The sequence below is a fragment of the Podarcis pityusensis genome (genome assembly GCF_964106645.2).
Source record: "Podarcis pityusensis genome assembly, chromosome: 17".
Classification (NCBI taxonomy): domain Eukaryota; kingdom Metazoa; phylum Chordata; class Lepidosauria; order Squamata; family Lacertidae; genus Podarcis; species Podarcis pityusensis.
This window is the reverse complement of record NC_138042.1, coordinates 8299711-8324803: the sequence shown is the minus strand read 5'-3', so window position 1 is coordinate 8324803 and position 25093 is coordinate 8299711. Positions and strand designations below refer to the sequence as shown.

The window sequence follows — 25093 nt, the reverse complement described above, 5'->3', positions numbered from 1 at the left end:
GCAGTCCTATACACACTGAACCTGGTAGAACACAGTACTACCAGCATAGGACTGCACTGTGTGTCAGTTATTTTGGGGGTGTCTGTGTGTGCTTATAAGGGACACGGGTGGTGCTGTGGTCTAAACCACAGAGCCTAGGTGTGGCATTAGTACGGAGCCCCCGGTCATCTCACGAACTATTGACCCGTACACCACTAATCTGCTGCCACCAACCAGGTCCTCCCTGGTAAAATCACTTCAGTCTCAGTCAGTTTTTCAATTCATAAAGAAGAGTGTATTTTATTTCAGACTTAAAACAAAACTATTACAGCCTTCCAAACAGTGTTCCTCTTTACTTTCTTAGTCTTATGTTCCTCTCTCTATCTCTGCTACCACCCCACACTCACGGACCAACTGCCCTAACTGTCTATTACCAACTGCCTTTCCCAACCAGCCAACCCACTCAAACCAACCAACTACCCACCCACAACTCCCAACGAACTAACTCCCAGAACTCCTCCCAGAACTCCTTTATAGACCCACTGACTCCACCCCCTTGGGTCCTGTCTGTGCAGCCTATTTAACTATTTCCCCTCCAGCACTCTCTCATATATGGTAACGTCACACTAGGGCTTGCCAATCAGAAGGTTGGCGGTTCGAATCCTGGCGACGGGGTGAGCTCCCGTTGTTCGTCCCAGCTCCTGCCAACCTAGCACGTCAAAGTGCAAGTAGATAAATAGGTACCGCTCTGGCGGGAAGGTAAACGGCGTTTCTGTGCGCTGCTCTGGTTCTCCAGAAGCAACTTAATCATGCTGGCCACATGACCCGGAAGCTGTACACCCGCTCCCTTGGCCAGTAAAGGAAGATGAGCGCTGCAACCTGAGTCGTCCGCGACTGGACCTAACGGTCAGGGGTCCCTTTACCTTTATGTGTGCTTATGGTGCAATAGTGGATCATCAGACCTCAGTGTAACAGATGAGAAGAACCAGATTGTTAGAGTCTCTTATACAGGAGATCAGCTTTATAAGTTAGTAAAATGCACCTTGAGGTTTTTTTTGCAGGAAAGCTGAATTTTGGTGGAAGAGTGTGATATACATTTAATACACAATAATAATTTCCATAGTTCTCAATACGCAAGATAATTATTTCTCTTTTTTAAAAAATCATTTTTATTTGGTTTTACCAATACAAAATTATAAATAGCAAAGTGAAAAAAATTATCCATATGGAGAGATTCCTCTGAATCTCCAGACTTCCCCCCACCCCCTCCATGGGGTCCCATTTTAAATATTTAATACTACATATTCTTCGATACTCCAGTTTTTATATCAAAGCATATTATCCATGGTAATTGTTATGCTACAAGCGAGTCAAAATCCTGCTAATGTTTCCATCTGTTTACAGTGGTCTCCTAAGCAACTTATAAATTTCCCCCCATTCTTTTATAAAGTTTTCCTCCTCTTGGTTTTTGAGTTTTCCAGTCAGTTTTGTCATTTCAGCATAGTCCATCAGCTTGGTTTCCCACTCCTCTCTGGTAGGGACTCTGGCTTCTTTCCACCTGTGGGCTAGTAGCATCTGTGCGCTTGTTTCATACATAAAAAGTTTTTTCTGTTCTTTTGGGACATCAGTACCTATAATTCCTAATAGAAAAGCTTCTGTTTTCTTAACAAAGGTTATTTTAAACATTTTTTTTCACTTCATTGTATATCATCTCCCAGAAAGCTTTTATTACCTTACAAGTCCACCACATATGATAAAAGGTACCTTCTTTTTCTTTACATTTCCAGCAGGTATTTGTACTTGTCCTATACATTTTTGCCAACTTAGTAGGGGTTAAACACCACTGGTACACCATTGAATAATAATTATTTCTTTTAAATCCACATCTTATTTTTTTAAACCAACATTACAAAAAACAGTGCACTTTCGCAACCTGAATGTGCTGTTTCCCCCACCCCAGTCTTATAAGAATTCTGTGAAGTTTTACTAGGCTGAGAATTAGCAACTGGTCACCTACTGAGCTCCATTACTGAGCAGGGATTTGAGTTTGCTACTATTTGCCTTGTAAGCAAAAACCAGGAGATAGCCGATGTTTAGCTCCTGATTTGCCCCTGCAGGTTTCTGCCAATGATATGAAGAAGGATTCCAAGCAAAAGCAGTATGTGATTGTTGTGGCCAAGTGTCCTCAGTTCACATTGGAGAGGATGGTTCTGGTCTCCTTCCACAGTGGATATCTCTTCATCCAGACAGATAAAACCATCTACACACCTGGGTCCAAAGGTAAAGCCTTCTGCTAGTCCCTCCCATAACATTATCTGGAACTGCAGGAGGGGTCTGGAGTGGATAACCTACTTGCAATCTGCAGATCTCTGCTGTTCATAGATCCTTCCCTTACCACCAGAGCTAGGAACGGATGATCCCCACCTCACACAACTGACAGTTGATAATAATAATAATAATAATAATAATAATAATAATAATAATAATTTATTTATTTATTTATACCCCGCCCTCCCCAGCCAAGACCGGGCTCAGGGCGGCTAACAACCAATGATAAAAACAAGTTGATTAAAATCCAATTTAAAAGATTAAGATACAACATTAAAACATTAGGGTGCAATCTCTTCATAGGAGGAGAAAGGAAAAAGAAAGAGGGGGAGGGAATCAGACTGATTGTAAGCCAAAGGTCAGGTGGAACAACTCTGTCTTACAAGCCCTGCGGAAAGAGATCAGATCCCGCAGGGCCCTGGTCTCATGAGGCAGAGCGTGCCACCAGGCCGGAGCCAGTGTTGAAAAGGCCCTGGCTCTGGTTGAGGCCAATCTGACTTCCTTAGGGCCCAGGACCTCTAGGGTGTTGCTATTTATGGACCTTGAGGCTCTCCGTGGGGCATACCGGGAGAGGCGGTCCCGTAGGTACGAGGGTCCTAGGGCATGAAGGGCTTTAAAGGTCAAAAGCAGCACCTTAAATCTGACCCTATACTCCACCGGGAGTCAGTGCAGCTGGAAAAGCACTGGGTGAATATGCTCCCATGGCAGAGACCCCATGAGGAGCCTTGCTGCAGCATTCTGCACCCGCTGGAGTTTCTGGGACAGCTTCAAGGGTAGCCCCGCGTAGAGCGAATTACAGTAGTCAAGCCTGGAGGTGACCGTCGCATGGATCAAGTTGAAGTTCGTCTGAGAGAGACATACACATCACAACTCTTTTACCACTGGTAAACAGGTTTTGCACTTGTTAAAGAACCAGCAGACTCTCTTCTACCAAGACAATCATGGCAAGACAGAAGTACTGTTTTGGGGGGACAGGGGAGGGCAGGTGTGGGGGACGCCCTGGTCCTGAATGAGGTAACTGTGCCCCTGAAGGACCAGGTGTGCAGCCTGGGAGTCATTTTGGACTCACAGCTGTCCATGGAGGCACAGGTCAATTCTGTGTTCATCTGCATCTGCGTTCACCCTATCTGCCCATGGACTGGCTCGCCAGAGCGGTACATGCTCTAGTTATCTCCCGCTTGAACTACTGCAATGAGCTCTACGTGGGGTTACCTTTGAAGGTGACCCAGAAACTACAACTAATCCAGAATGTGGCAGCTAGACTGGTGACTGGCAGTGGCTGCTGAGACCATATAACACTGGTCCTGAAAGACCTACATTGACTCCCAGTACGCAGAGCCATAGCTAGGTGATCTTGCGCCCCTGGCAGAACCGTCCAGATTGCGCCCCCAAGCCATGGCCAAATTAGCTCTTCTTTCCGCCTCTTATCCAACCCCCCCCCCCGCTCCACCCATTCAAATCACCCTCTATTTAAAACCTTTTCTTATGAGGCAATAATTGATATTTTTTATTTACAGACATATTTATGGAAATATTTTTAGCTGATTTTGCGCCCCCCCCCCATCGCCTGCACCCCTGGCAGGGGCCCACCTCACCACCCCTTAGCTACGGCCCTGCCAGTACATTTCCAAGCGCAATTGGGCGAAATACGTTGGAACCGCTTACAACAACTTCACATTTGCTTAACTATTTGTAAAAAAAAACACTTGAGAGAGTTTATGTTGCAAAGAGTGTTTGTTTCCCGACTGGTGACACTTTACATTAGAAATATAAACTGTGTTCTAGTCAGTTTAACTTATCCTGATCAAGTAAGCCCACCTCCCATAGTTCTCCTGTGTAGGATCTAGAGATCTCCAGCAAATACCGTATTTTCCCGTGTATAAGACTAGGTTTTTTTTTAACCAAAATTTAGGTTTAAAATTGGGGCTGATCTTATACACAGGTAGTGCTGAGGGATGTTTTCTTAATTTGGAGTCCCCAAAAATAGTCTTATCGATGGAAAAATACAGTAATTATCAGCATTCTTAAAATATTGGCAGGGGGTTGGACTCGATGGCCCTTGTGGTCTCTTCCAACTCTATGATTCTATGATTCTATTGCTGTTCAATGAGTGCTTTGAGGGAAGACATGAAACTTTGTCAAACCAAATGTACAGGGTATATGACAAACATCTTCTCTTCTTTCTCAGTGCACTACCGTATCTTTTCTGTGAATCACAAAATGCAGATTTTGGATAAGCCTGTGATTGTCGAGTTTGAGGTGAGTGGTTTGTGTATGTGTCCTTGTGGTGGGTACAGTCAGAGCCATTTTCATTGGAGAAATGTTGGAGACTATGCTTTATGGCTGAGCAAAGATTTGCTGGTCTCGATCCAGTGCTCTATTTAGCGCATCATATCTGGTCTCCTCATCTCGATGGTGCACAACTTGTGTGGACACAAGCTCTTGTGCTCCGTAAGAACTCTTGCACTATAGCAGGGCTGGATTTAGGTTTGATGATGCCCTAAGTTACCGAAGGTAATGGGGCCCTTTATATGTCCAGCTGTCCTTTGTTAACAACAAATTGTTGCTGTTTTTTGTGTTGAAAATATGCTATATAGTAATTTATGGACCTAATAGGTGTCTAAAGCCATTTGCACATAACAAAACATGTATTTTATCAAAGTAATTGTTGAACTGAAATACAATTAAGAAGAAGCATATTAATAATGAAATAATTATTAATCTCTAAATGTATGTAGGTTTTATTTTATTTGTTTTTTATCTTATATTTTTGAAATGTGCATCCAGGTTTTTTTCCCCTTTAAATTTTTTTGGGGCCTCCAAGAGAGTGGGGCCCTAAGCTATAGCTTGTTTAGCTTATACGTAAATCCGGCACTGCACTATGGAATACAAATATTAAGTGCCAGCGTTTTTATTATTACTTTTCCAACATCCCTTTAAATATACTTTTCCTCTTTCAGACACCTGAAGGAATTGTTGTCAGGCAGTCATTCATCAATCCTACTTCAAGAAACTTCCAACCTCACCCCTTACCAGAGATTGTCAGGTATTTGGCCATGAATATTACCTCAAACCTAAGGGACACAGGTGCTGCTGTGGTCTAAACCACAGAGCCTAGGGCTTGCTGATCAGAAGGTTAGCGGTTTGAATCCTCGCGAGGGGTGAGCTCCCGTTCCTGGGTCCCTGCTCCTGCCAACCTAGCAGTTCGAAAGCACGCCAAAAAGGTGCAAGTAGATAAATAGGTACCGCTCTGGCGGGAAGGTAAATGGCGTTTCCGTGCACTGCTCTGGTTCGCCAGAAGCGGCTTAGTCATGCTGGCCACATGACCCGGAAACTGTACGCCGGCTCCCTCGGCCAATAAAGCGAGGTGAGCGCCGCAACCCCAGAGTCGTCTGCGACTGGACCTAGCGGTCAGGGGTCCCTTTACCTTTATTACCTCAAACCAAATTTGTACACAGGACTGTTTTTTTCAGCCAGAACGTGCCTGAACTCAGTTCCGGCCCCTCTCAGGTTGGCGCCATTGCCATTCTAAGAGAACGAGGGAGGTGTTCATGGTGGGTTCTAGCACCTATTTTTCTAGGAAAAAATAGCACTGTTTGTACAGAAAGTGAGCTGAAACAGCAATTGGCAAAGAAAGCACATCAATGATGAATTAATGATGTAAGGAGGGAGCTGCAGCCCAGGATAGGAAAAGAGGTAGTAAGGGAACATCTAGCTACTTTAAATGAATTCAAATCTCCAGGGCCTGATAAGCTGCAACCAAGGGTACTAAAAGGAGCTTGCGGATGTATGTTCCTGCCCACTTTGGCAAACTGAGCCCTCCACTGTAGCAGAATCATCCCCCTCCCTCAGCCACGGTGCGTTTCTCTACTGGCCTCCAGACAGGACCCTAAGCACCATTTTAATTCCAACCACCATCGGGGGGAATGAGCATCAAGGGACATAGACTATATTCTAACCTCACCCATGGGGAGAGGAGGCCCTGCAGCCCATTCTTATTTCACCTTTAATATCATGAGTTGACAAAGCAGAAGCAGTGAAGATTCCTTCCTTTCCCTTCTCTAGTTTGGGGACCTGGAAGATTGTGGCCAAGTATCAAGACTCCCCACAGGAGACCTTCAGCACGCAATTTGACGTCAAAGAATATGGTAAGGAGGACCATCTCTGCTTAGCACTTTTCCTGGTTCATCACAGGCACCGTTTCCTCATTAATCCCTTGGAAGACGCCCTTTGGTTCTTCAGCTCTGCTTTGGGATTGCTCATTGAAATATACTCGGAGTCCAGTGTGGATTTCATGCTCTTTATTCAGCTCATAGTAGTGAGGAATGGAACTTCCCCCGAAATGTCTGCTTTATATACGTTATTTACACAATGGGCCCCATGTGATTGGCTAGTTCCGGGATTCTCCTGTAGGCCAATCAGGTTGCGGATTCACTTCCACCTGGAGTTGGATTGGGTGGCTCCTGCGGACCAATCAGACTGCTGCCTTCTGGATCCTATTGTTCTAGGACCAATCAGACTGCTGCAATTTGGATCCTATTCAACTCAGTACATAACACTCATACTTTTCAAATTGCAGACACTGTCCTAAAAAGTCACATCTCTCCTCAAATATTTATATGTTCTTCTTCCCCTATTTTTTTCTTTAGTATTGCCAAGCTTCGAAGTCATAGTGGAGCCATCGGCTAAATTTTATTACATTGACAGCAACAGGGATTTCAGAGTGTCTATCACTGCAAGGTGGGTGTCTGCAACTGTGGGAAGGTAAAGACGAGGTATTACCTGCGTGAAATAAAATTAACATATCTAGAATTAATAGCATAGCAGGGAGCAGCTGTGTCGTCACCCCCTCAATATTCCTTACCAGGGGGTTCAGCCATCCCATTAGTGAACCACAGAGCCAAACACAGTGCAGCATCAAAGGCACTGTGCAGCAATCAAAGCCATTGAAGCTGCGTGACTCTGGGCAAGGCCTCCTCCCGACGATGTGCGTGTGTCGCGTCCCACGTTGGGTGTGTGATGTCACAGGTGCATACCAATCTTTGCCTCAGGGTAGCACCTCTGGCGGGGTGTTAATAGCAGCTCTCTCTCTCTCTCTCTCTGTGTGTGTGTGTGTGTGTGTTTGTGCATGGTTTATGTTGGGACCCCAGCACAGGAGGAAAGTTTTTCGGCATGATGTGAGCGCAAAAGCCCTTTCTCTCCTTGATATTCCCAGCAATTGTTACTGAGAAGTATGGTGCCTCTAACAGATAGCCCTATCCTTTTTGAATTTGGCCCTTATTTGACGTTGGATTTTGCTGTTTTAGGTTCCTCTATGGGAAGAGTGTGGAGGGTATGGCCTTTGTCCTCTTTGGAGTGAAAGTGGATGGCGTCAAACACAGCATTCCAGACTCACTCCAGAGAATTCAGGTAGGGTGTGTTTATGTGTGTGTGTACTCTCTCTCACACACATACACACATGCACAGACACATGTACCACTTGGCTTACCTCCCATTTTCCTTTTCAGATGAGTAATGGAGAAGGGGAAGGAATCCTAAGGAGAGACATCCTTCAGACTCGATTTCACAACCTCAACAATCTTATTGGGCACTCCCTCTATGTCTCTGTGACAGTGATGACAGAGTCAGGTGAGTGTCAGTCTGAAAACCAGATGGAATAGGATGGAATTTTATTATTCATTAAATTTTAATACTGCCCTCCTTCTGAGGATCACAGGGCGGTTTGCAATATAGATAGACAAAAATACACAACATAGTAACAAACAAAATACCTGTCCCTGCCCCTGCAGTTTAAAAGGCCATAGATTGTTTAATTAGCTGAAGGCTTGGGAGGAGAGGAATATTTTCGCCAGGCACCTAAAGATATGTGTTGAAGGTACCAGGCGAGCCTGTCTAGGGAGAGCGATTCACAAGCTGGGAGCCAGTGCAGAACTCTCGTGTGTCACCGTCCAGACCTCTTGTGAATGTTGGAGTCTGACTAACCTGCCGCAGTTCATAATGTTGCTTTGAGATTATTCAGCCCCTTCTGATTTGGATTTTTACAGCCAGACATTTTATTATGTAACATTATGAAGCCAAAATATTTAATCTTGCAAAGAAATAATCTTCACCCAACTCCTGGAAAGAAAAATATATTAGACCTGTATTTTGCTGTCTGCGATGAAGAAGGTCAAATGATGCTCTCTACCTTGTCATTAGGGTTGGCATTTTAAAGAGCCTTGGTGTATCATTTAGACACCAATTCCTGCCTTCATTTATCCCTTTACAAGGCTGCAATCCCTAGTCACACTTTTCTGAAAGTAGGTCCCATTGAACTCAGTGGAATTTACTTCTGAGTAGACCTACATTGGCTTCTCCAAGGTAATATTATTATTTTTAATGATTTTAACTATTTAGTTACTGAAATTTTCAAGTGGTGTACTGTACATAAAAACGACAAAAAAGCATACAGTGGATAAAACTAATTAAAATTCATCGTAAAAACAGAAAACCTCCTTTAAATGCCTGCTGAAAGGCTCTGAAACAATTGGAAGATTTCTCTCTCCCTGTCAAGCAGCTTGGCTTCATTTTTTCCTCTGAGTCCCCTCTTCTCCTTCCTGCAGGCAGTGACATGGTGGTGACTGAGCGATCTGGCATCAGCCTTGTGACATCGCCCTATCAGATCCACTTCACGAAAACCCCCAAGTACTTCAAGCCGGGGATGCCCTTTGAACTGATGGTAATGTTCACCTGAGTCTCTCTTCCTTTCATGGCCCAGTCCCAGGCTCTTGGAAATCCACAGAAGCGAACATAAGGAGCTGTGGGAAATCTCTTAAATCCATGGATGTCTTGGGAAAAGTTGTGTTGGCTCTGCAGAGATGGCTGCACCTCACACTCATTCACCTCTTCCTTCTCAATTGCTTAGGTGTTTGTCACCAATCCTGATGGCTCCCCAGCTTCCCGTGTACCTGTGGTGACAGAGCCAATTGCAGCTGATGGAACCACCCAGAATGATGGGACGGCCAAGCTGATTCTGAACACCCCAGCAAACAGCCAAGAGCTCAGAATCACAGTGAGTCCCCCTGAGGCCATGCCAAGTTCCCTTCAAATGCATGAATTGTGCTATTGGCAGTTCCTGTGTGTATCTTCTGCACACAGAATCAAAGCAACTGCTCACGGGGGTACTTAGGAATTTTTAAGGAAGGGTCCATAGCTCAGTGCATAGAGTGTTTTGTTAGCCCAAAAATGGGAAGTGAGCGAGGTCCCAACCAAAGAGGATTGACAACTTAAGTTGACAGAATATGCACAACTTACAGATTTAACATATAGAATAAGAGAGCAAGAAGAACATACGTTTAAAGAAGACTGCAAAACATGTATTCAGTATATGGAAAATAACTATACAGCTGAAAACGCTGGCAGCATTAAGATGAATTCAACAGAGTAAATAATTTTTGATGGATGTAAAAGTGGGAAACTGATTTGAATGGTTATACAGTGGTACCTCGGGTTACAGACGCTTCAGGTTAGACGCTTCAGGTTACAGACTCCACTAACCCAGAAATAGTACCTCGGGTTAAGAACTTTGCTTCAGGATGAGGCCCCATTAGCTAAAGTGGTACCTCAGGTTAAGAACAGTTTCAGTTTAAGAACGGACCTCCAGAATGAATTAAGTTCTTAACCCGAGGTACCACTGTAGTAAAATATGCAGGGATGTATGATATGTAAAATGAACCATGGGAAGAGAAGAAGGGAACCATTGGATATTTTAAAGTTTGTAAAATGTTTATTTGAAATTGTAAAATTGAAAATTTAATAAAAATTATTAAAATAAAAAGTGCTGGGAAACAGACCGGGAAAGTGTGGACCTGTACCTAGAAAGCACAGGGCAAAAGTGTGGATAAGCCCCTAGATAACTTTTTCCACTTTCCACTTTCTGTAGGTAAAAACCAAAGATCCCCAACTTTTAAATGAACGCCAAGCAACCAAGACCATGATAGCTACAGCATACCAGACCCAAGGAGGATCTGGAAATTATCTCCATTTGGCAGTCACAGCTACGGAGCTGAAGGCTGGAGACAACTTACCTATCAATTTCAATCTGAAGAGTAACAACCAAGAAGTGCTGGATCAGATCCAATATTTCACCTATATTGTAAGTACTGGGCAGAATGGAAGCCTGAGAGCCAAGTCTCTATACGCCTGTTAATACTGAAGGTGGTGAGAGAGGTGTCTAGTCCTCATGGAAAAACAGGTTTCAGCAGTCTTTCCTACAGCACCTGCCTTCTTTGGTTGCTTTGGGTTAAGCTTCACATTACGATGGCACTTATAAAGGCATTCCCCAGAGATGGAAGGGAGACAAAGTCCCAACCCGAGAAGAATGGCTGATAAAGATGATGGATTAGGCCAAAATGGCAAAAATGACTGGGAAGATCAGAAATCAAGAAGATAGAAATTTTACTAAAGAATGGGACAAGTTTATAATTTACCTCAGAGAACACTGTAAACAACTAAAAACTTTGGCAGGACTGTAACAACACTTGTAATGTAACAAGAACTATGGGAAAACACAGATTTTTAAGAAAATGGAGAATTTTAAATAATGCAGTTAAAAGAAAAGAAAAGAATGCAGACGGAACCCATAGAGGGGCAGAGGGAAGTCCAAGGATTCATGGAATCCTATATGTAAATTGTGAAAACCAATAAAAAATGTAAAAAGAAGAAGAAAGGTATCCCCCAAAATAAACTTTTCCATGTCGCTGTGCTCCATGAGGTGAAAAACATTTGCATTACACTTGTTATGTGAGTTAGCCCAATTGCATGGAGTTTTGTTCAAACCAATCTATGCTTGCTAACCTGCTTCATGTTAAACAGGATGTCTTGTTCATCACCAGATCTTGACGAAGGGGAAAATGTTCAAGGTTGGGAGGCAGGGCAGAGAAGCAGGACAGAATTTGGTGACCTTTTCCTTGCGCATCACCCCAGAGCTCATTCCTTCCTTCCGGATTGTGGCTTACTACCAAGTGGGGAACAGTGAGATTGTGGCTGACTCTGTCTGGATGGATGTGAAGGACACCTGCATGGGAACGGTAGGTCAATCTTCTCATGGATTTCCTGTAACAGTGCAAGCTATTGCAGAAGTGCAATAAATTCACTTCCCTCCAACCCCACTCCATCACTCACTGTTTTTAAGAGCATTTGGAATGAGAGTCCTCTCACAGTTTTGTTTCACTTTGGGTTAGAAAATGAGTAGAACCTTACAATGTACGTGCAAATGTTTTAACCCATAATAACTAAAATGGGAGGGGGGGGAGAAATTCAGCTCATATTTCAATGCAAAACCACTGAATCTGTCCAATCTGAAACCAATATGAGAACCAAAACGCAGCTCTTCTTTGAAATTTGCATTTCTCTGAATGTTCTCAGGCACTTCTCCAGCCAAATAATGCATCCACAGAGGTGTTATATTAGAGGAATGTGTGCATAAGATACAGATATTTGTGGGAAAGGACATAATATATAAAAAACCAGCATATTAAATTTGTTATATTCCTGCAAAAAATGTGCATTTTAGGAAAAATTGCATATAAAAATGTGCATATGTATGTATGCACATATTAGGAGGAATTATGAATTGTCATGAGGTATTTTAAAAGGTACAATTACAGAAAATTAAATTTAATATTAGAAAAATGATAAACTCGGAGAAACAAAAATAGACAAATTCTTCCATCCTACCAAATACGTGTTTCTTCACACATACATAAAAAAAGAACACCTGTCATCGTACAGCCCCCTTCATTGGAGGATTTGTACTGTGGTCTAAACCACAGAGCCCCTAGGGCTTGCCGATCAGAAGGCTGGTGGTTCGAATCCCCGTGACGGGGTGAGCTCCCGTTGCTCGGTGCCAGCTCCTGCCAACCTAGCAATTCGAAAGCACGTCAAAGTGCAAGTAGATAAATAGGTACCACTCTGGTGGGAAGGTAAACGGTGTTTCCGTGCGCTGCTTTGGTTCGCCAGAAGTGGCTTAGTCATGCTGGCCACATGACTGTACGTCGGCTCCCTCAACCAGTAAAGTGAGATGAGCGCCTCAACCCCAGAGTCGTCCGTGACTGGACTTAATGGTCAGGGGTCCCTTTATCTTTACTGCCATATTACAATCCTGGATTTTCATGAAGACGAGGTCAGGTAGGGGAGCTGAAGAGAAAGCAAGTTGCACAACAGTAGTGACAATGGCAGGGCTGTTGGAAAGGAAAGACACTGAAAATGGAAAGAAGTGGAAGAGGTCCAAACCGATTGGGAAGGGAAGTTTGTGTCATTGAAATTCTACTCAATATTGATCCAGAGTGGATTTCAACGTATAGTTAGCAGAGTAAAAACTTAAACACATTGCAGGATTCTCAAAAAATAGACCAGAGGCAATTGTATTTCATCCAGTAGAGCTATACTGCTACTGAAGGCGAATGAGCATAATGGTCACAAATCCAATACATTCAGGATTGGCACTGTCCATAAGAAATCCAATTGCAGCAGACTTAACTTAAACCTACAACTACTTATAATTATAAACTTTAGCACTATATACGGAACACCACACCAGAAGGAAAAGAGATGGAATGAGAGAATGAAACCCAGGATCCTTCTTGCCTCACTATTATAGTCAGCATGACCTTGACAAAAAGAGATAACAGAACCAGTTTAAGCCTTCTCAGAAGGAATAACCCAAATATCAGTAACCTTCTGCTTGCTTCTTTCACACAGAGAAGCTTCCAGAATTCTCTTGAATTTATTAGAATAGGAAAGATCCCTGCACATCAGATCAATACTTTCTACACCAAGAAATTCAAACTGAGAGTTTGTTTCTACTCTTTTAAATGTCAACAAGGAGAAATAGCAGAGATGGGTACAAAACAGAAGCTAACACTAAAATGCTAACATAACAAGGTTTTCCTCAGCTCTCTTCTTGCTATACTAAAACCTTGCTTTAAACTGCCACTTTTCCTCCTCAGTGGGTCATCCCCCCCCCACACCGCTGCTGCTATCTCTACTCAACTTCTGCCATTGTTGAAAACCAACCTTTTCCTGTCAGCGTGTCTCCATCCCTGCCTCTGCTTCCTTTCCTCAGCTGCCATGTGTGTGAGAAATAAAGGATTCAGGGCCCTCAAATATTCCATAGTACTTTCACAGAATGTATTTCCTGGCATCATATGCTGTCTTCAACATGAAGTTCCAGATTCAATCAAGTAATTTAGAACAGGTATTTTCTTAACAGGCAAACATCCATAGATATACAGCTGAACTGAACCTTATCTAAATGAACAGGCTAACTGACAGGCTTGCTTTTAAGATTACAGTATGTTCATCTTAAGTATATCCAATTTATGTGCTCCAAATGTCACTGTTTGCCAGGTTGCACAGTGTTGATTGACTGTCTGATCAGGAAGCTACCCTTTGCTTGTCCCCTTGTTCAGCTCTCGGAGAAGGAAACGTAGGGGAGATTGGCAAAGTATCTTTACAAATATTTAATATGTAATAGTATGTAATAATGTATTATATATTATATATTATATATTATATATTATATATTATATATTATATATTATATATTATATATTATATATAACATATAATATATTATATATAATAGCGATTCTTCTTCGCTCCCAAGACAGTCATTCAAGCACTTTCCCTGCCACAGAACTGAACTTCTTTGTTGCCTTGTTCAAGCAGCTGGTTGTGAAAGGAGAACATCGGGAAGATGACCAGATTCACGAGCCAGGAGATCAAGTGGCTATCAAACTCGAAGGAGATGCAAATGCTTGGGTTGGTCTTGTGGCTGTGGACAAAGGAGTCTATGTGCTTAACAAGAAGTACAAGCTTACACAAAGCAAGGTGAGGCCGGGAACAATGCATGATGATACAAGAATGTACAAAATTCAGTTGGTAAAGGCACATTCACCAGGGCAGGGGCTGTTGGAGATTGATTGGGAAATGTACGCAATTACTTCTTCATGTAAGAATTATGTGCACGTTCTCCATGAGGCCTGGATGAATGTGCACAATGGTGGATTGTGATGTACATTAACCATTCACCTTACATTTCCCCTTAACGTTTATTGATTGATTTCCCCCTCTCATACTGTGCCTGCTCCATGTCAGATATGGGACTCAGTGGAAAAGAGGGATATTGGATGTACAGCCGGCAGTGGCAGGAACAATCTGGGTGTGTTTGAAGATGCTGGACTTGCTCTGGTGACCAGCAATAAGCTTTCCACGCAACAGAGATCAGGTATTATTGGGGAGGGTGTTGGTGCCGGTGAGATGGCAAAGGAGTGAGAAAGACCTTTCACCTAAGAGCAGGGCCTAGACCAGCGGTTCTCAACCTGTGGGTCCCCAGATGTTGTTGGACCACAACTCCCATCATCCCTGACCACTGGTCATGCTGGCTAGGAATGATGGGAGTTGTAGTCCAACAACATCTGGGGACCCACAAGTTGAGAAACACTGGCCTAGACTCTTTTCTGGCTCAAGTGCTAGCATGGCATTGTCTGCAGGTTATGCCCCAGGATGCCAGGCAGGGGGTGGGGTGGGGGTGCAGGTTCTTGGACTGAACTGTCCCACTACTCCCCACTGTGTGATATGCAAATACACGTGACAAATCTCAGAAGACTGCTATTTCTAAGAAACAGCTTCAACAACCAGGACAATCAGCAATACTCCACTTTGCACCCCCTGTAAGAAGTCTTAATGAGAAATGGCAACTATCAGGAGTTCATTGTCACATGTGTAACATGTAGTTAAGCCTTACATCATGGGACTCGGTGGGAACTACTTTTACGTAAACACGTATAAGGTCAATCTCCATAGGTATTAGAATTCAGCGGTACTAACAGCTTATTTCAGTTCCAAACAATTAGTTCCTGTTCCTCCCTTTTCTACTCCAGATCCAAAGTGTCCTCAGCCTGAAAGACGCCGACGCCGCTCTGTACAGCTCATTGAATCTAAAGCAAGTAAAGGTATGTGATGCATGGCAAAGGCTTCATCTGCAAAAATGGAGAATTTTGCAATCGTTGAACATGAATTCCAGCTCTTCTCCAAAATCTCTCATTCAGCTGCCAAATGAGCCCATTGATTTCCACACGAGTATTAATGAACCTTATCAATGCCAACTTGTTAAATAAATCCAACGAAATTAATGACACTCTTTCTGAACCCAGAACATATTTAACAATGATTTCTTATACTAACATTGCTCCGTTCATTGTCTTTGTTTTGGAGTGATGGTAGGCATTCACATTTATTGTGATGCACTAGTCCTAGATACTGCCGAGTTCCAGAAGAGGGGAAAAATCTTTCAGAAATATTGTAACTTGGAGATGTGATTTTAACTGACATGACCTCAGAGGTTTCAGAAAGCGATTCAGTGCCTGTTTCCTCAGGAGGGATGGTGGGTTGGAGTGGTGTCAAAACAGTTTCCTCATTCTGCTGAGCCACTTGGTCAGAATCAATTCACTCTACAATGGCTAACAAATCAATACTTAGCCTTCAGGCTTCCTAAAACGCAATCCCTCTTGGCAAAGTTTTATTCCCCATCCAACAGCTTCACTCTTTCAGGCATTCCTGGCATATGCCACCCTTTCTCAACTTTTGGGCCTTAGATGTTGTTGGACTACAACTTCCATAATCCCTGACCGCTGGTTGTGCTAGCTAGGGATGATGGGAGTTGTAGTCCATAAACATCTGGGGACCCAAGGCTGAGAAACACTGCCTTATATGCTCCACCATCTCACCACCACCAGGAGAATCCAAAACAATAACATTCATAGCATTTATTTGCACTAGGGGCTGCGCATCTGCTTATCTTGCTTACCAGCCCCACCTACCCCCCACCCCCACTTGCCAACTCTCCCACTTCCTTTACACCTCACTCAACCCCTATCTCCTCACAGTTTACCTTACCCCCTCATACCCACGATCTCCAGTCGCTGCCACCACTGGAGAGGGGAGACAGAAAGAATCTCCTCCATTGCTTCTACCAGTGGCAGCAGTGATGACAAGGAGAGCATGATAACACCTTCTTGGGCTTCTCACTGCCTGGCCAACCCGACTGCTCACTTGGCCTGCTTGTATGCCTCCTTGGACTGCCTGCCTCCTATTGGCAGCCATGCAAACTACAGCATGACAACATCCTTATATTCTTACTATAGAATAAGATAACAGCTTTCTTCTGATGCCTGTTGTGAGTAGCAGAACAACAGTGGTATGGGAAACATTCTTTGATATTTCACATGTTGTTTGCATATTTCAGCTGGCCAATTTCAGAATCGGACACTAAGGAAGTGCTGTGAAGATGGCATGCATGAGAACCCCATGGGCTACAGCTGTGAAAAGCGTATACAATACATTGTCGATCAGATTGAGTGCCAGACTGTTTTCCTTGAATGTTGCCGCTTCATCAGAGACATATTGAATGAGAATGAGCGGGATGAAGAACTGATATTGGCAAGAAGCAAGTAGATTTATTATTATTATTATTATTATTATTATTATTATTATTATTAATCCAGAGGCACACTATTGGGGAGATGGTAAGTAAGTCTCTCAGAACACTGTGGAAGGGCTGCAAAACCCTTTGTTACTTATGTGATCCCATTGCCCTATCTGGCACTTTACATAAGCAGAAAGACTGGGCCCTGGTCTGAGAAGACTGCAGATTTGACAGAAGGGAAGGGAATGAGAGAGGGGTGAAAGGACTGAAGAGAAAGCAGAAGGATATGAGAAGAGAAGACACAAGGGCATGCACAAACGCAGTTGCACCCTTTTGGACATTGTTTCAGGTGGAGAGGAGCATCTTTAGATTAAACCAAAAGCCTCATAGAAACAGTGGACATTAGGTGTTTGATGGAAAGGAGGTGCTGTATAGGTGTTCTGGGAAGGAATTCAAGGTGTGTGACGGCTTAGAGTTTAATATAGTCTTGATTTAAGTCTGGTCTATACATGCAGAAAAATTAGTAGAACTCCTGAGGTGGTAGAATAGACTACTATTTTTTACCTCAAGAGGGTGTGTGTGTGCCATTTTTGAATGTCTTCCCACTACAATAACTCCCTGCAAGTACAGTCGTAACTTGGATCTCAAATGACTTGGCTCCTGAACAAATCGGCTCCCGAATGATCGAAACCCGGAAGTGAGTGTTCCGGTTTTCGATCGATTTTCAGAAGCCGAACGTCCTGCGGAGCTTCCGCGGCTTCCGATTGGCTTCAGGAGCTTCCTGCAGGCAATCAGAAGCCACACTTTGGTTTTCAAACATTTTGGAAGTTGAACAGACTTCCGGAATGGACTTCTAAGGTACGACTGTACAAAATTTTCTACAGGCAGAGTTCTTAAAAAACAAAACAAAACTCAAGCCAAGGAGTATTAAAGAATGTACAAAACCTCTTGCAGTCTGCAGAGATCTAGCCCATTTTATCGCCTCAAGAATCTCTTATAGTTTTGCTCAGGGCTTTTTTTCTAGAAAAAGAGGTGCCGGAACCCAAGGCTGTTGAGGTTTTTTTTAGGGGGGAGCACTTCTCTTGTTCGTCTGCTCAACCCAATGCCGCGGGATTAAGTTAAAACTTTCACCTCCAACGCGTGCCTCTGTTGCGCAGCCCCGAATGCTGTGCAGACCATGGAATGCGGGAGGTGTCAGGACAGATAAAATAAAGTACTTCTTCACACAACACATGGTTAAACTTTGGCACTTTCTTCTGCAGGGATGGAGTTCTGGCCACCAACCTAGATAGCTTCAACAGAGGATAGGGCAAATTCATGGATGAGAGGGCTTTCAGTGGCTACTACAGTATCAGTGGCAGGGGCCATAGTGGGGCCTTTGTAGCTGCCCTTCCACAGCAGGACTGTGGTGTTCAACAATCTGAATGCTGCCGAGTCCATATGCATTAGCCTGCCAAGCATGTTGAGATGGTGGCCTGATGTGTTCTTTTCCTGAAGCTGCTGCTCTTAATGAGAACGAACCCAGAAGTCAAGTTTTGAGTCTGTTGGTCACTTATTGCAGTGACTTCACAGTAACAAAGGCCATTGCACCTAAGTCTTTGTCTCCTGTTTTCCCAGGTGACTTTGAGGATGATTTCTTAGCTGATGAAGACATCACTTCTAGGACTCAGTTTCCAGACAGCTGGTTATGGCGAACAGAACAGCTGACTGCACCTCCTAATGATCAAGGGTAAAAAGCTGTTATGGCTATGTTCTCCTTTGCAGTCTAGTGTCTGCTCTCCAGACTTAGGCTGCAATCCTACAAGGTGTGGTCAGAAAGTTTTGTGAATGGTCACAGAATTCGGACAGCAAGAAAAATTTGAACATACGTACATACCTTACATGCCTTCAAAGTAGGCCCCCTCTGATACAATGCACCGTTGACAACGTTCGTATAACTGTTGGAAACTTCTGGAGAAGTCCTCTTTTCATACTGCTTTCAGTTCCCTTGTCATAGCAGCTTGGACATGTGAAATGTTGGAAAATCTGTGTCCTTTCAGTGCAGATTTCAGTTTTGCAAAAAAAGAAAGAAATCCGGTGGGGCCAGATCAGAGAATATGGCGGGTGGGACAACTCAGTAACCTCAGTAATGATTTCACATGGAATATGCAATTCTTCCGCCATCATTTGGATGGACAAATGCTGATCCCGCATCAATAATTCACAAACTCTGTCGACCTTTGCCACCGTTCTGCTCATTGATGGTCTGCCAGACCTAGGGTCATCTTCGATGGTTTGCTGCCCTTCATGGAATCTCTCAAACCACTCATACACTGTCTTTTGATAATCTCAGAAACAACCCAAACATTATAATTAAAGAAGCAGACAAAGGGGGAGCTGTCGTCATCATGAACAAAACTGACTACATTCAGGAGGCTCGCAGACAACTTTCCAATACCGCCTTTTACACAAAATTGGACTCAGACCCCACACAAGAATACAAGAAAGAACTGAACAAGATTGTTAAGGAGCTACCCCCACACATCCAAGAACAGATCCTCACCAACACACCAACAGAACCTCGACCAGGAACTTTCTATCTTCTACCTAAAATACACAAACCAGGAAATCCAGGACGCCCCATCATTTCAGGTATTGGCACTATTACAGTGGGTGTCTCCGGTTATATGGACTCTGTTCTGAAACCATATGCCATCAGTGCTCCCAGCTATGTACGTGACACCACAGATTTTCTGAGGAAAATACAATCTTTAAATAATCTTCCCAACAATACTATACTAGCTACTATGGACGTGGAATCTCTGTATACCAACATCCCACACAACGATGGTTTACAAGCTATAAGGAACACCATTTCAGATAAAACCACAGCGGACCTTGCCACCAAACTCTGCCAATTTGTCCTTACCCACAACAACTTCAAATTCGGTGATGACCTGTTCCTTCAGATCAGCGGCACAGCAATGGGCACCCGCATGGCCCCACAGTATGCCAACATCTTCATGGCAGATTTAGAACAACGTTTCCTAAACTCCTACCCACTCAAACCTCTCTTGTACCTACGATACATTGACAATATTTTTATCATCTGGACACATGGTCATCAGACCCTGGACACCTTTCACCAGAAATTCAATGATTTTCACCCCACAATCAACCTTACAATGAATCAATCTATGCAAGAAATACATTTTTTGGACACTACTATAAAAATACAGGATGGACACATAGACACCACCTTATACCGTAAACCAACTGACCGACAAACATATCTACATGCCTCTAGCTACCATCCCAAACATACCAAACAGTCCATTGTATATAGCCAGGCACTACGTTACAGCCGCATCTGTTCCAATTCTACAGACAGAGACTCTCACCTAAGAGATCTACAGCAAACCTTCTCAGAACTAAAATACCCAGCAGATGAAGTTAGACAACAGATCAACAGAGCCAGACTGATACCCAGAGAGAACTTACTGCAAGACAGACCCAAAAAAGAAAATAACAGAACTCCACTAGTCATCACATACAGCTCCCAAGTTAAAACAGTTCAACGCATCATCAGAGATCTACAACCTCTCATGGACAATGACAGTTCTCTTTCTCAAGCTCTGGGAGGAAGACCTTTCATTGCCTACAGACAGCCACCCAATCTTAAACAACTCCTAACCCACAATAATACTACAACCAGACTTAACACGGACACTGGCACCAGAGCCTGCAATAAACCCAGATGCCAACTTTGCTGCCACATACACCCGGACAACACCATTACTGGCCCCAACAACATCACACATACCATCTCGGGACTATTTAATTGCTCATCGTCTAACATTGTGTATGCCATCAAATGCCAACAGTGTCCTTCAGCTCTCTATATTGGACAAACAGGCCAAACCTTACGCCAAAGAATAAACGGACATAAATCTGACATCAAGAATCACAAAACAGAGAAACCAGTAGGAGAACACTTCAATCTCCCAGGACATTCTATACAAGATCTCAAAGTAGCTGTTTTACTACAAAGGAATTTCAGAAATAGACTGGAAAGAGAAGCTGCTGAATTGCAACTCATTACCAAACTTAAAACAATGGAGAAACCTGGTCTGAACAGAGACATCGGATTCTTATCTCATTATACATGACTAAGCCATTTCTCACCTTCTCACCCCTTGCCTTTTCCTGTAAGACCTATTACAGTCGTTAAGAGTCGTCAACAGGCTCATCTCAGCTATCTGCCAATCTCCGATTCCCACCACCCTTCTAAGTAATACCCCTCCCCACCTTCTCAATATATAGAAGGATCTGGTAACTTCTGTTTCAGTGTATCTGAAGAAGTGTGCATGCACACGAAAGCTTATACCAAGAACTAACTTAGTTGGTCTTTAAGGTGCTACAGGAAGGAATTTTTTTATTTCGACTATGGCAGACCAACACGGCTACCCATCTGTAACTGTCTTTTGAGTTACGGCTTCATCTCCATACACAATTGTGAGCATTTCATGGGTTTCTGATGCCAATCGTATGTTTGAATATTTCTCACTGTCCGATTTCTGTGACCATTCACTGAACTATCTAGCCACACCTTGTATATCCATTTACTTGTAGCAAGAACCATTTAACTCAAGTACACACACACACACACAGTGCAAGAGAGAGGATTATGCTATATAGCTAGCTTGACAATAATTCCTTCTTCCCAAAGGCTAGGTATCTCGACAAGAGACTCTTCGACACCTTCACCAAAACTACAGTTCCCAGGATTCTTTAGAGTAGGGGTAACCAATGCCGTTACCTCTAGATGTTGCAGGACTCCAACTCCCATAAGCCCCAGCCAGCACTGCCAATAGTCAGGAATGAAGGGAGTTGTACTCCAAAACATCTGCATGGCACCATGTGAGCTAGCCCTACTTTGAATGCTAAGCTTGTATGGAGCCGATATCTATCCATCACACAATTTGTCAAAGAGGAAGAGCAGGGTGTAAGATGTAGTTTTTATATGAAGGATGGTGGCTAAAACACTTGGTTCAGAGCAAACACACATGAGGCATGAGGAAAGCCCACCAGAATTGTACTGGTATGGTCTTAGCTGTCTCAGAGCTTGGTCCCAGCGGCGGAGGAAGCCGTTCGGGCGCGTGGGGTGGCACACCCAGGAGCAGGGCGAGCCGCCTATGGGGTGGGGCGCACCGCGGGGCCTCCAGAGTGCCTGCCTCCTCCTACTCAGGCACCCTACAGCTGGGGGGAGGCAGCAGGCGGACCGTTTGGACAGCACGGAGCCTGCGCACGCCCAAGCCACCGCAATTCTTGGGCACGCTGAAGGCACTATGGTGAGTTCTGCCTGGCATTTTGTTACCCCCCTCAGTGGTGACACCCGGGGCGGACCGCACCCACTGCACCCCCCCTTCCTCCACCCCTGCTTGGTCCCTAGAGCTTTAGGTAAAACCTGGATGGAACTCCTCCAAACTCTGGTCAGCTGGAACAAATAAAACATGGACTGATCACCTCAACATATGTAAGAACAGAGATGACCGAACATGCCTCAATCCATTCCAATATCTATTCACATTTTCATTGGGTATTTTCTATTCCACAGCAACTGATTTATTTTGCACAAGTCTACATTCCATTCTGATGTCTACTGATATGATAATATATGTAATTTATTTTTTTTATTTTTTTTTACATAGCACCCAATACACATGCATTATCTTAGCCACCAACAGATATTTGCTTATCCATTATGTTCCCTGTGTAGCAGCTGCACTCAGGTATGACATGGTAACCTTTATCGTTGTTCCTAGGATCTCATCCAAAACAATACCTGTTTACCTGAAGGATTCAATCACCACCTGGGAGGTGCTGGCTGTGAGCATTTCAGACAGAAAAGGTGAAGAAGAGCAGGTGGGAGACAGGGGCTGGGGAGATGATGCCAGGCCACACTCTGCCTTGACAAAAATCTAGGATGGGCAATGTTCAAGTTCTTTTGATTTTTCAACCTGCTTCCTTCCCTGTTGGCCCGCCTTGCAGGGATCTGCGTGGCTGACCCTTACGAGATAACTGTCAGGAAGAACTTCTTCATCGATCTACGGCTACCCTATTCAGTAGTGAGGAATGAACAGGTGGAGATCCGAGCTGTTCTCTACAACTATAGGAGGCGGGATCTCAGAGTAAGTGCAAGCTTTTGGCAGAAGCATTTGATGTTGATGATTTCATGCTTAATTGGTTTTACGCAAATTGTGCGTTGCCTGTTTATTTTTACACTGTAACTTGCTCTGGCATTGTTTGTTATGTGTGCACACTTCAGTCCAGCTGCAGGGAAATTGCATTGCAAATCCACACTGTAAGGAGTACTGTAAGTATTTGCAGGGGCCAGGCCCTGAGCCCAGTGGGAAGTTGCAGGACTCCTTGCTGTGCTTGTCTTGGGGGAGTCGGGTGCGGCCTGGCATGTGTGGCCAGATCAGGAGATGTGTAGCATCTGGAGGCAAGCCTAAAAGGAGTACCGTATTTTTCGCCCCATAGGGCGCACTGCCCCATAGGACGCACCTCGTTTTTTTGGGGGGGAAATAAAGAAAAAAAAATTATTTCCCCCCCAGGCGGGGGCTGGCGCGGGGGGAAGCCCAAGCTTCCCCCAATCCCAGCCCTGAGAACAGCCTGCTATCTGCAAGCCTAGGGACGCCAGCGGTAAGTCGCGCCGGTCTCCCCAGGCTTCGGAATGCAGGCAGCTCTGCGCAGCCATCGGGAGGCGAGCGCGAAGTGGCGCCGGTCTCCCGAGGGTTGCACAGAGCTTCCTGAAGCCTGGAGAGCGAGAGGGGTCGGTGCGCACCAACCCCTCTCGCTCTCCAGGCTTCAGCGAAAGCCTGCATTCGCCCCATAGGACGCACACACATTTCCCCTTCATTTTTGGAGGGGAAAAAGTGCGTCCTATAGGGCGAAAAATACGGTATATAAGGACTGCATTTTCCCCTGGTTCTTTGCCACAGCAATGTGGTTCATACTCTGCTGTTACCAGTTCCTGCTTTCGCTCCTGATCTTGCTCCAGCACTCCTGTCCTTGTTCCAATTCCTGATCCTATTTCTGTTTTTGCGTTCCAGCCTTATCGACTTTCCATTCTCCATTGAACTGCTATCATGATCTCTTTCAGCTTCTGCCTTCTGGAAGAAGGTACAGGGTTATAAAGACTAGGACTAGCCGCCTGAGAAACAGTTTCTATTCAAATGTGATTTTGGTTTTAAATGCAGTGCAAGGTAGTCTCTATCGGGGTATATTGTATTTAATTATGGGGTATCAGAGTTTTTAGGGGGCTAATCAGGCTGGGATAGCTGGCATAGCAGGCTTGTTGGTTTCTGAATGTCTGATGTAGATTTTCAATTTCGTTGTTCTGTATGGGAGAATGACAATAAAGATTATTGTATCGTACCATTGTTACCACCCACACCCTGGTCCCAGCGGGTCAGGCCTGGACTCCTGCCGCCTACGACCCAGACTGTGGCGCACAGTTGCAATGAGGCATTGCTCCTAAACCTGCTGAGCCAGGGATTGTGGCCTTCAGTGGGTTTAGCAGCAGTGCCTCATTGCAAGCGTGGATTTGCATCGCAATGAGGCGTTGCTGCTGGAACGAAGTGCACACACATCTGTGCAAAAGAACTGAGCACTCTTTGGGTTCAGGAAACATGTTATAAATATAAAGAAAGTGTGGATAGCCCGTGTCCCCAAGTGTTACTTGTGTCCATCTAATTTCACACAGCTGTCAGCTTACTTTCATTTGGGTTATGAGGAGGGGGGAAGTGGCTGGCAGAGAAAGAAAGAAAACGGGATGACAGAAGAGAAAGCAGAAAAGGGAACAGTGGAGAGAGAGAGAAAAGGGGCAACCCCCCCACTTTGCTTTGGCAGAGCTTATTGTTGGCTTTGGCCTTGCACATCCTTGACATGCAGCTACCAAAGAGCCATCAGCAGGGGATGTGGGGTACGCAGCCAAAATCACAAATGCATGTTTTGCTAGTCATGCAAAGGACAAGCACACAGAGAGTTCTTGAGCTTCCTCCTGTGTGTGGTCACTTCCTTTGCTTCCTCTGGTCAGGAATTTTGCAGCAAAGGAGACAATCCTTTGTATTTCCTTCTGCCTTTTATGAGACGCTCTTTCCACCATGCTTCCAAGCTGACCAGACATCCATGGCTAAAGCTCCTGCTTTCAGGAGCTAAGACTACCAGCTTTTATTTTACTATAACAAGTATTTTTTTTTGGCACATTACTTTACTGTATGTGCTGCCTGCATTGAAATGTAAGTAAACCCTGCTTTCCTTTGACGTTGCCAAAAA

General features: G+C 44.2%; 1 protein-coding gene and 1 long non-coding RNA gene across 4 annotated transcripts in view; one reads left to right on the top strand and one right to left on the bottom strand.

The window, feature by feature from the left end:
• LOC308466850 (A.superbus venom factor 1-like) overlaps positions 1 to 25093 on the top strand; it is a 62278-nt gene that overhangs the window by 1049 nt on the left and 36136 nt on the right. For 2 of the 3 annotated variants that reach the window (XM_080988029.1, XM_080988027.1), the window contains exons 3-20: positions 2097 to 2259; positions 4496 to 4566; positions 5268 to 5353; positions 6373 to 6455; positions 6957 to 7047; positions 7614 to 7716; positions 7815 to 7935; positions 8910 to 9025; positions 9212 to 9358; positions 10229 to 10441; positions 11181 to 11375; positions 14014 to 14178; positions 14446 to 14575; positions 15231 to 15302; positions 16595 to 16795; positions 18392 to 18503; positions 22579 to 22664; positions 22805 to 22944. In XM_080988029.1, coding sequence (XP_080844155.1) covers positions 2097 to 2259; positions 4496 to 4566; positions 5268 to 5353; positions 6373 to 6455; positions 6957 to 7047; positions 7614 to 7716; positions 7815 to 7935; positions 8910 to 9025; positions 9212 to 9358; positions 10229 to 10441; positions 11181 to 11375; positions 14014 to 14178; positions 14446 to 14575; positions 15231 to 15302; positions 16595 to 16795; positions 18392 to 18503; positions 22579 to 22664; positions 22805 to 22944 — 2295 coding nt within the window. The remainder of the gene's footprint in view (positions 1 to 2096; positions 2260 to 4495; positions 4567 to 5267; positions 5354 to 6372; positions 6456 to 6956; positions 7048 to 7613; positions 7717 to 7814; positions 7936 to 8909; positions 9026 to 9211; positions 9359 to 10228; positions 10442 to 11180; positions 11376 to 14013; positions 14179 to 14445; positions 14576 to 15230; positions 15303 to 16594; positions 16796 to 18391; positions 18504 to 22578; positions 22665 to 22804; positions 22945 to 25093) is intronic. The other variant, XM_080988028.1, reaches the window with a different exon arrangement.
• On the bottom strand, positions 252 to 16588 carry LOC308467018. The gene is made up of 2 exons (XR_013981086.1): positions 16035 to 16588; positions 252 to 605 (listed from the first exon to the last, which is right to left on the bottom strand). It is a non-coding gene; the product is annotated as an uncharacterized lncRNA (long non-coding RNA).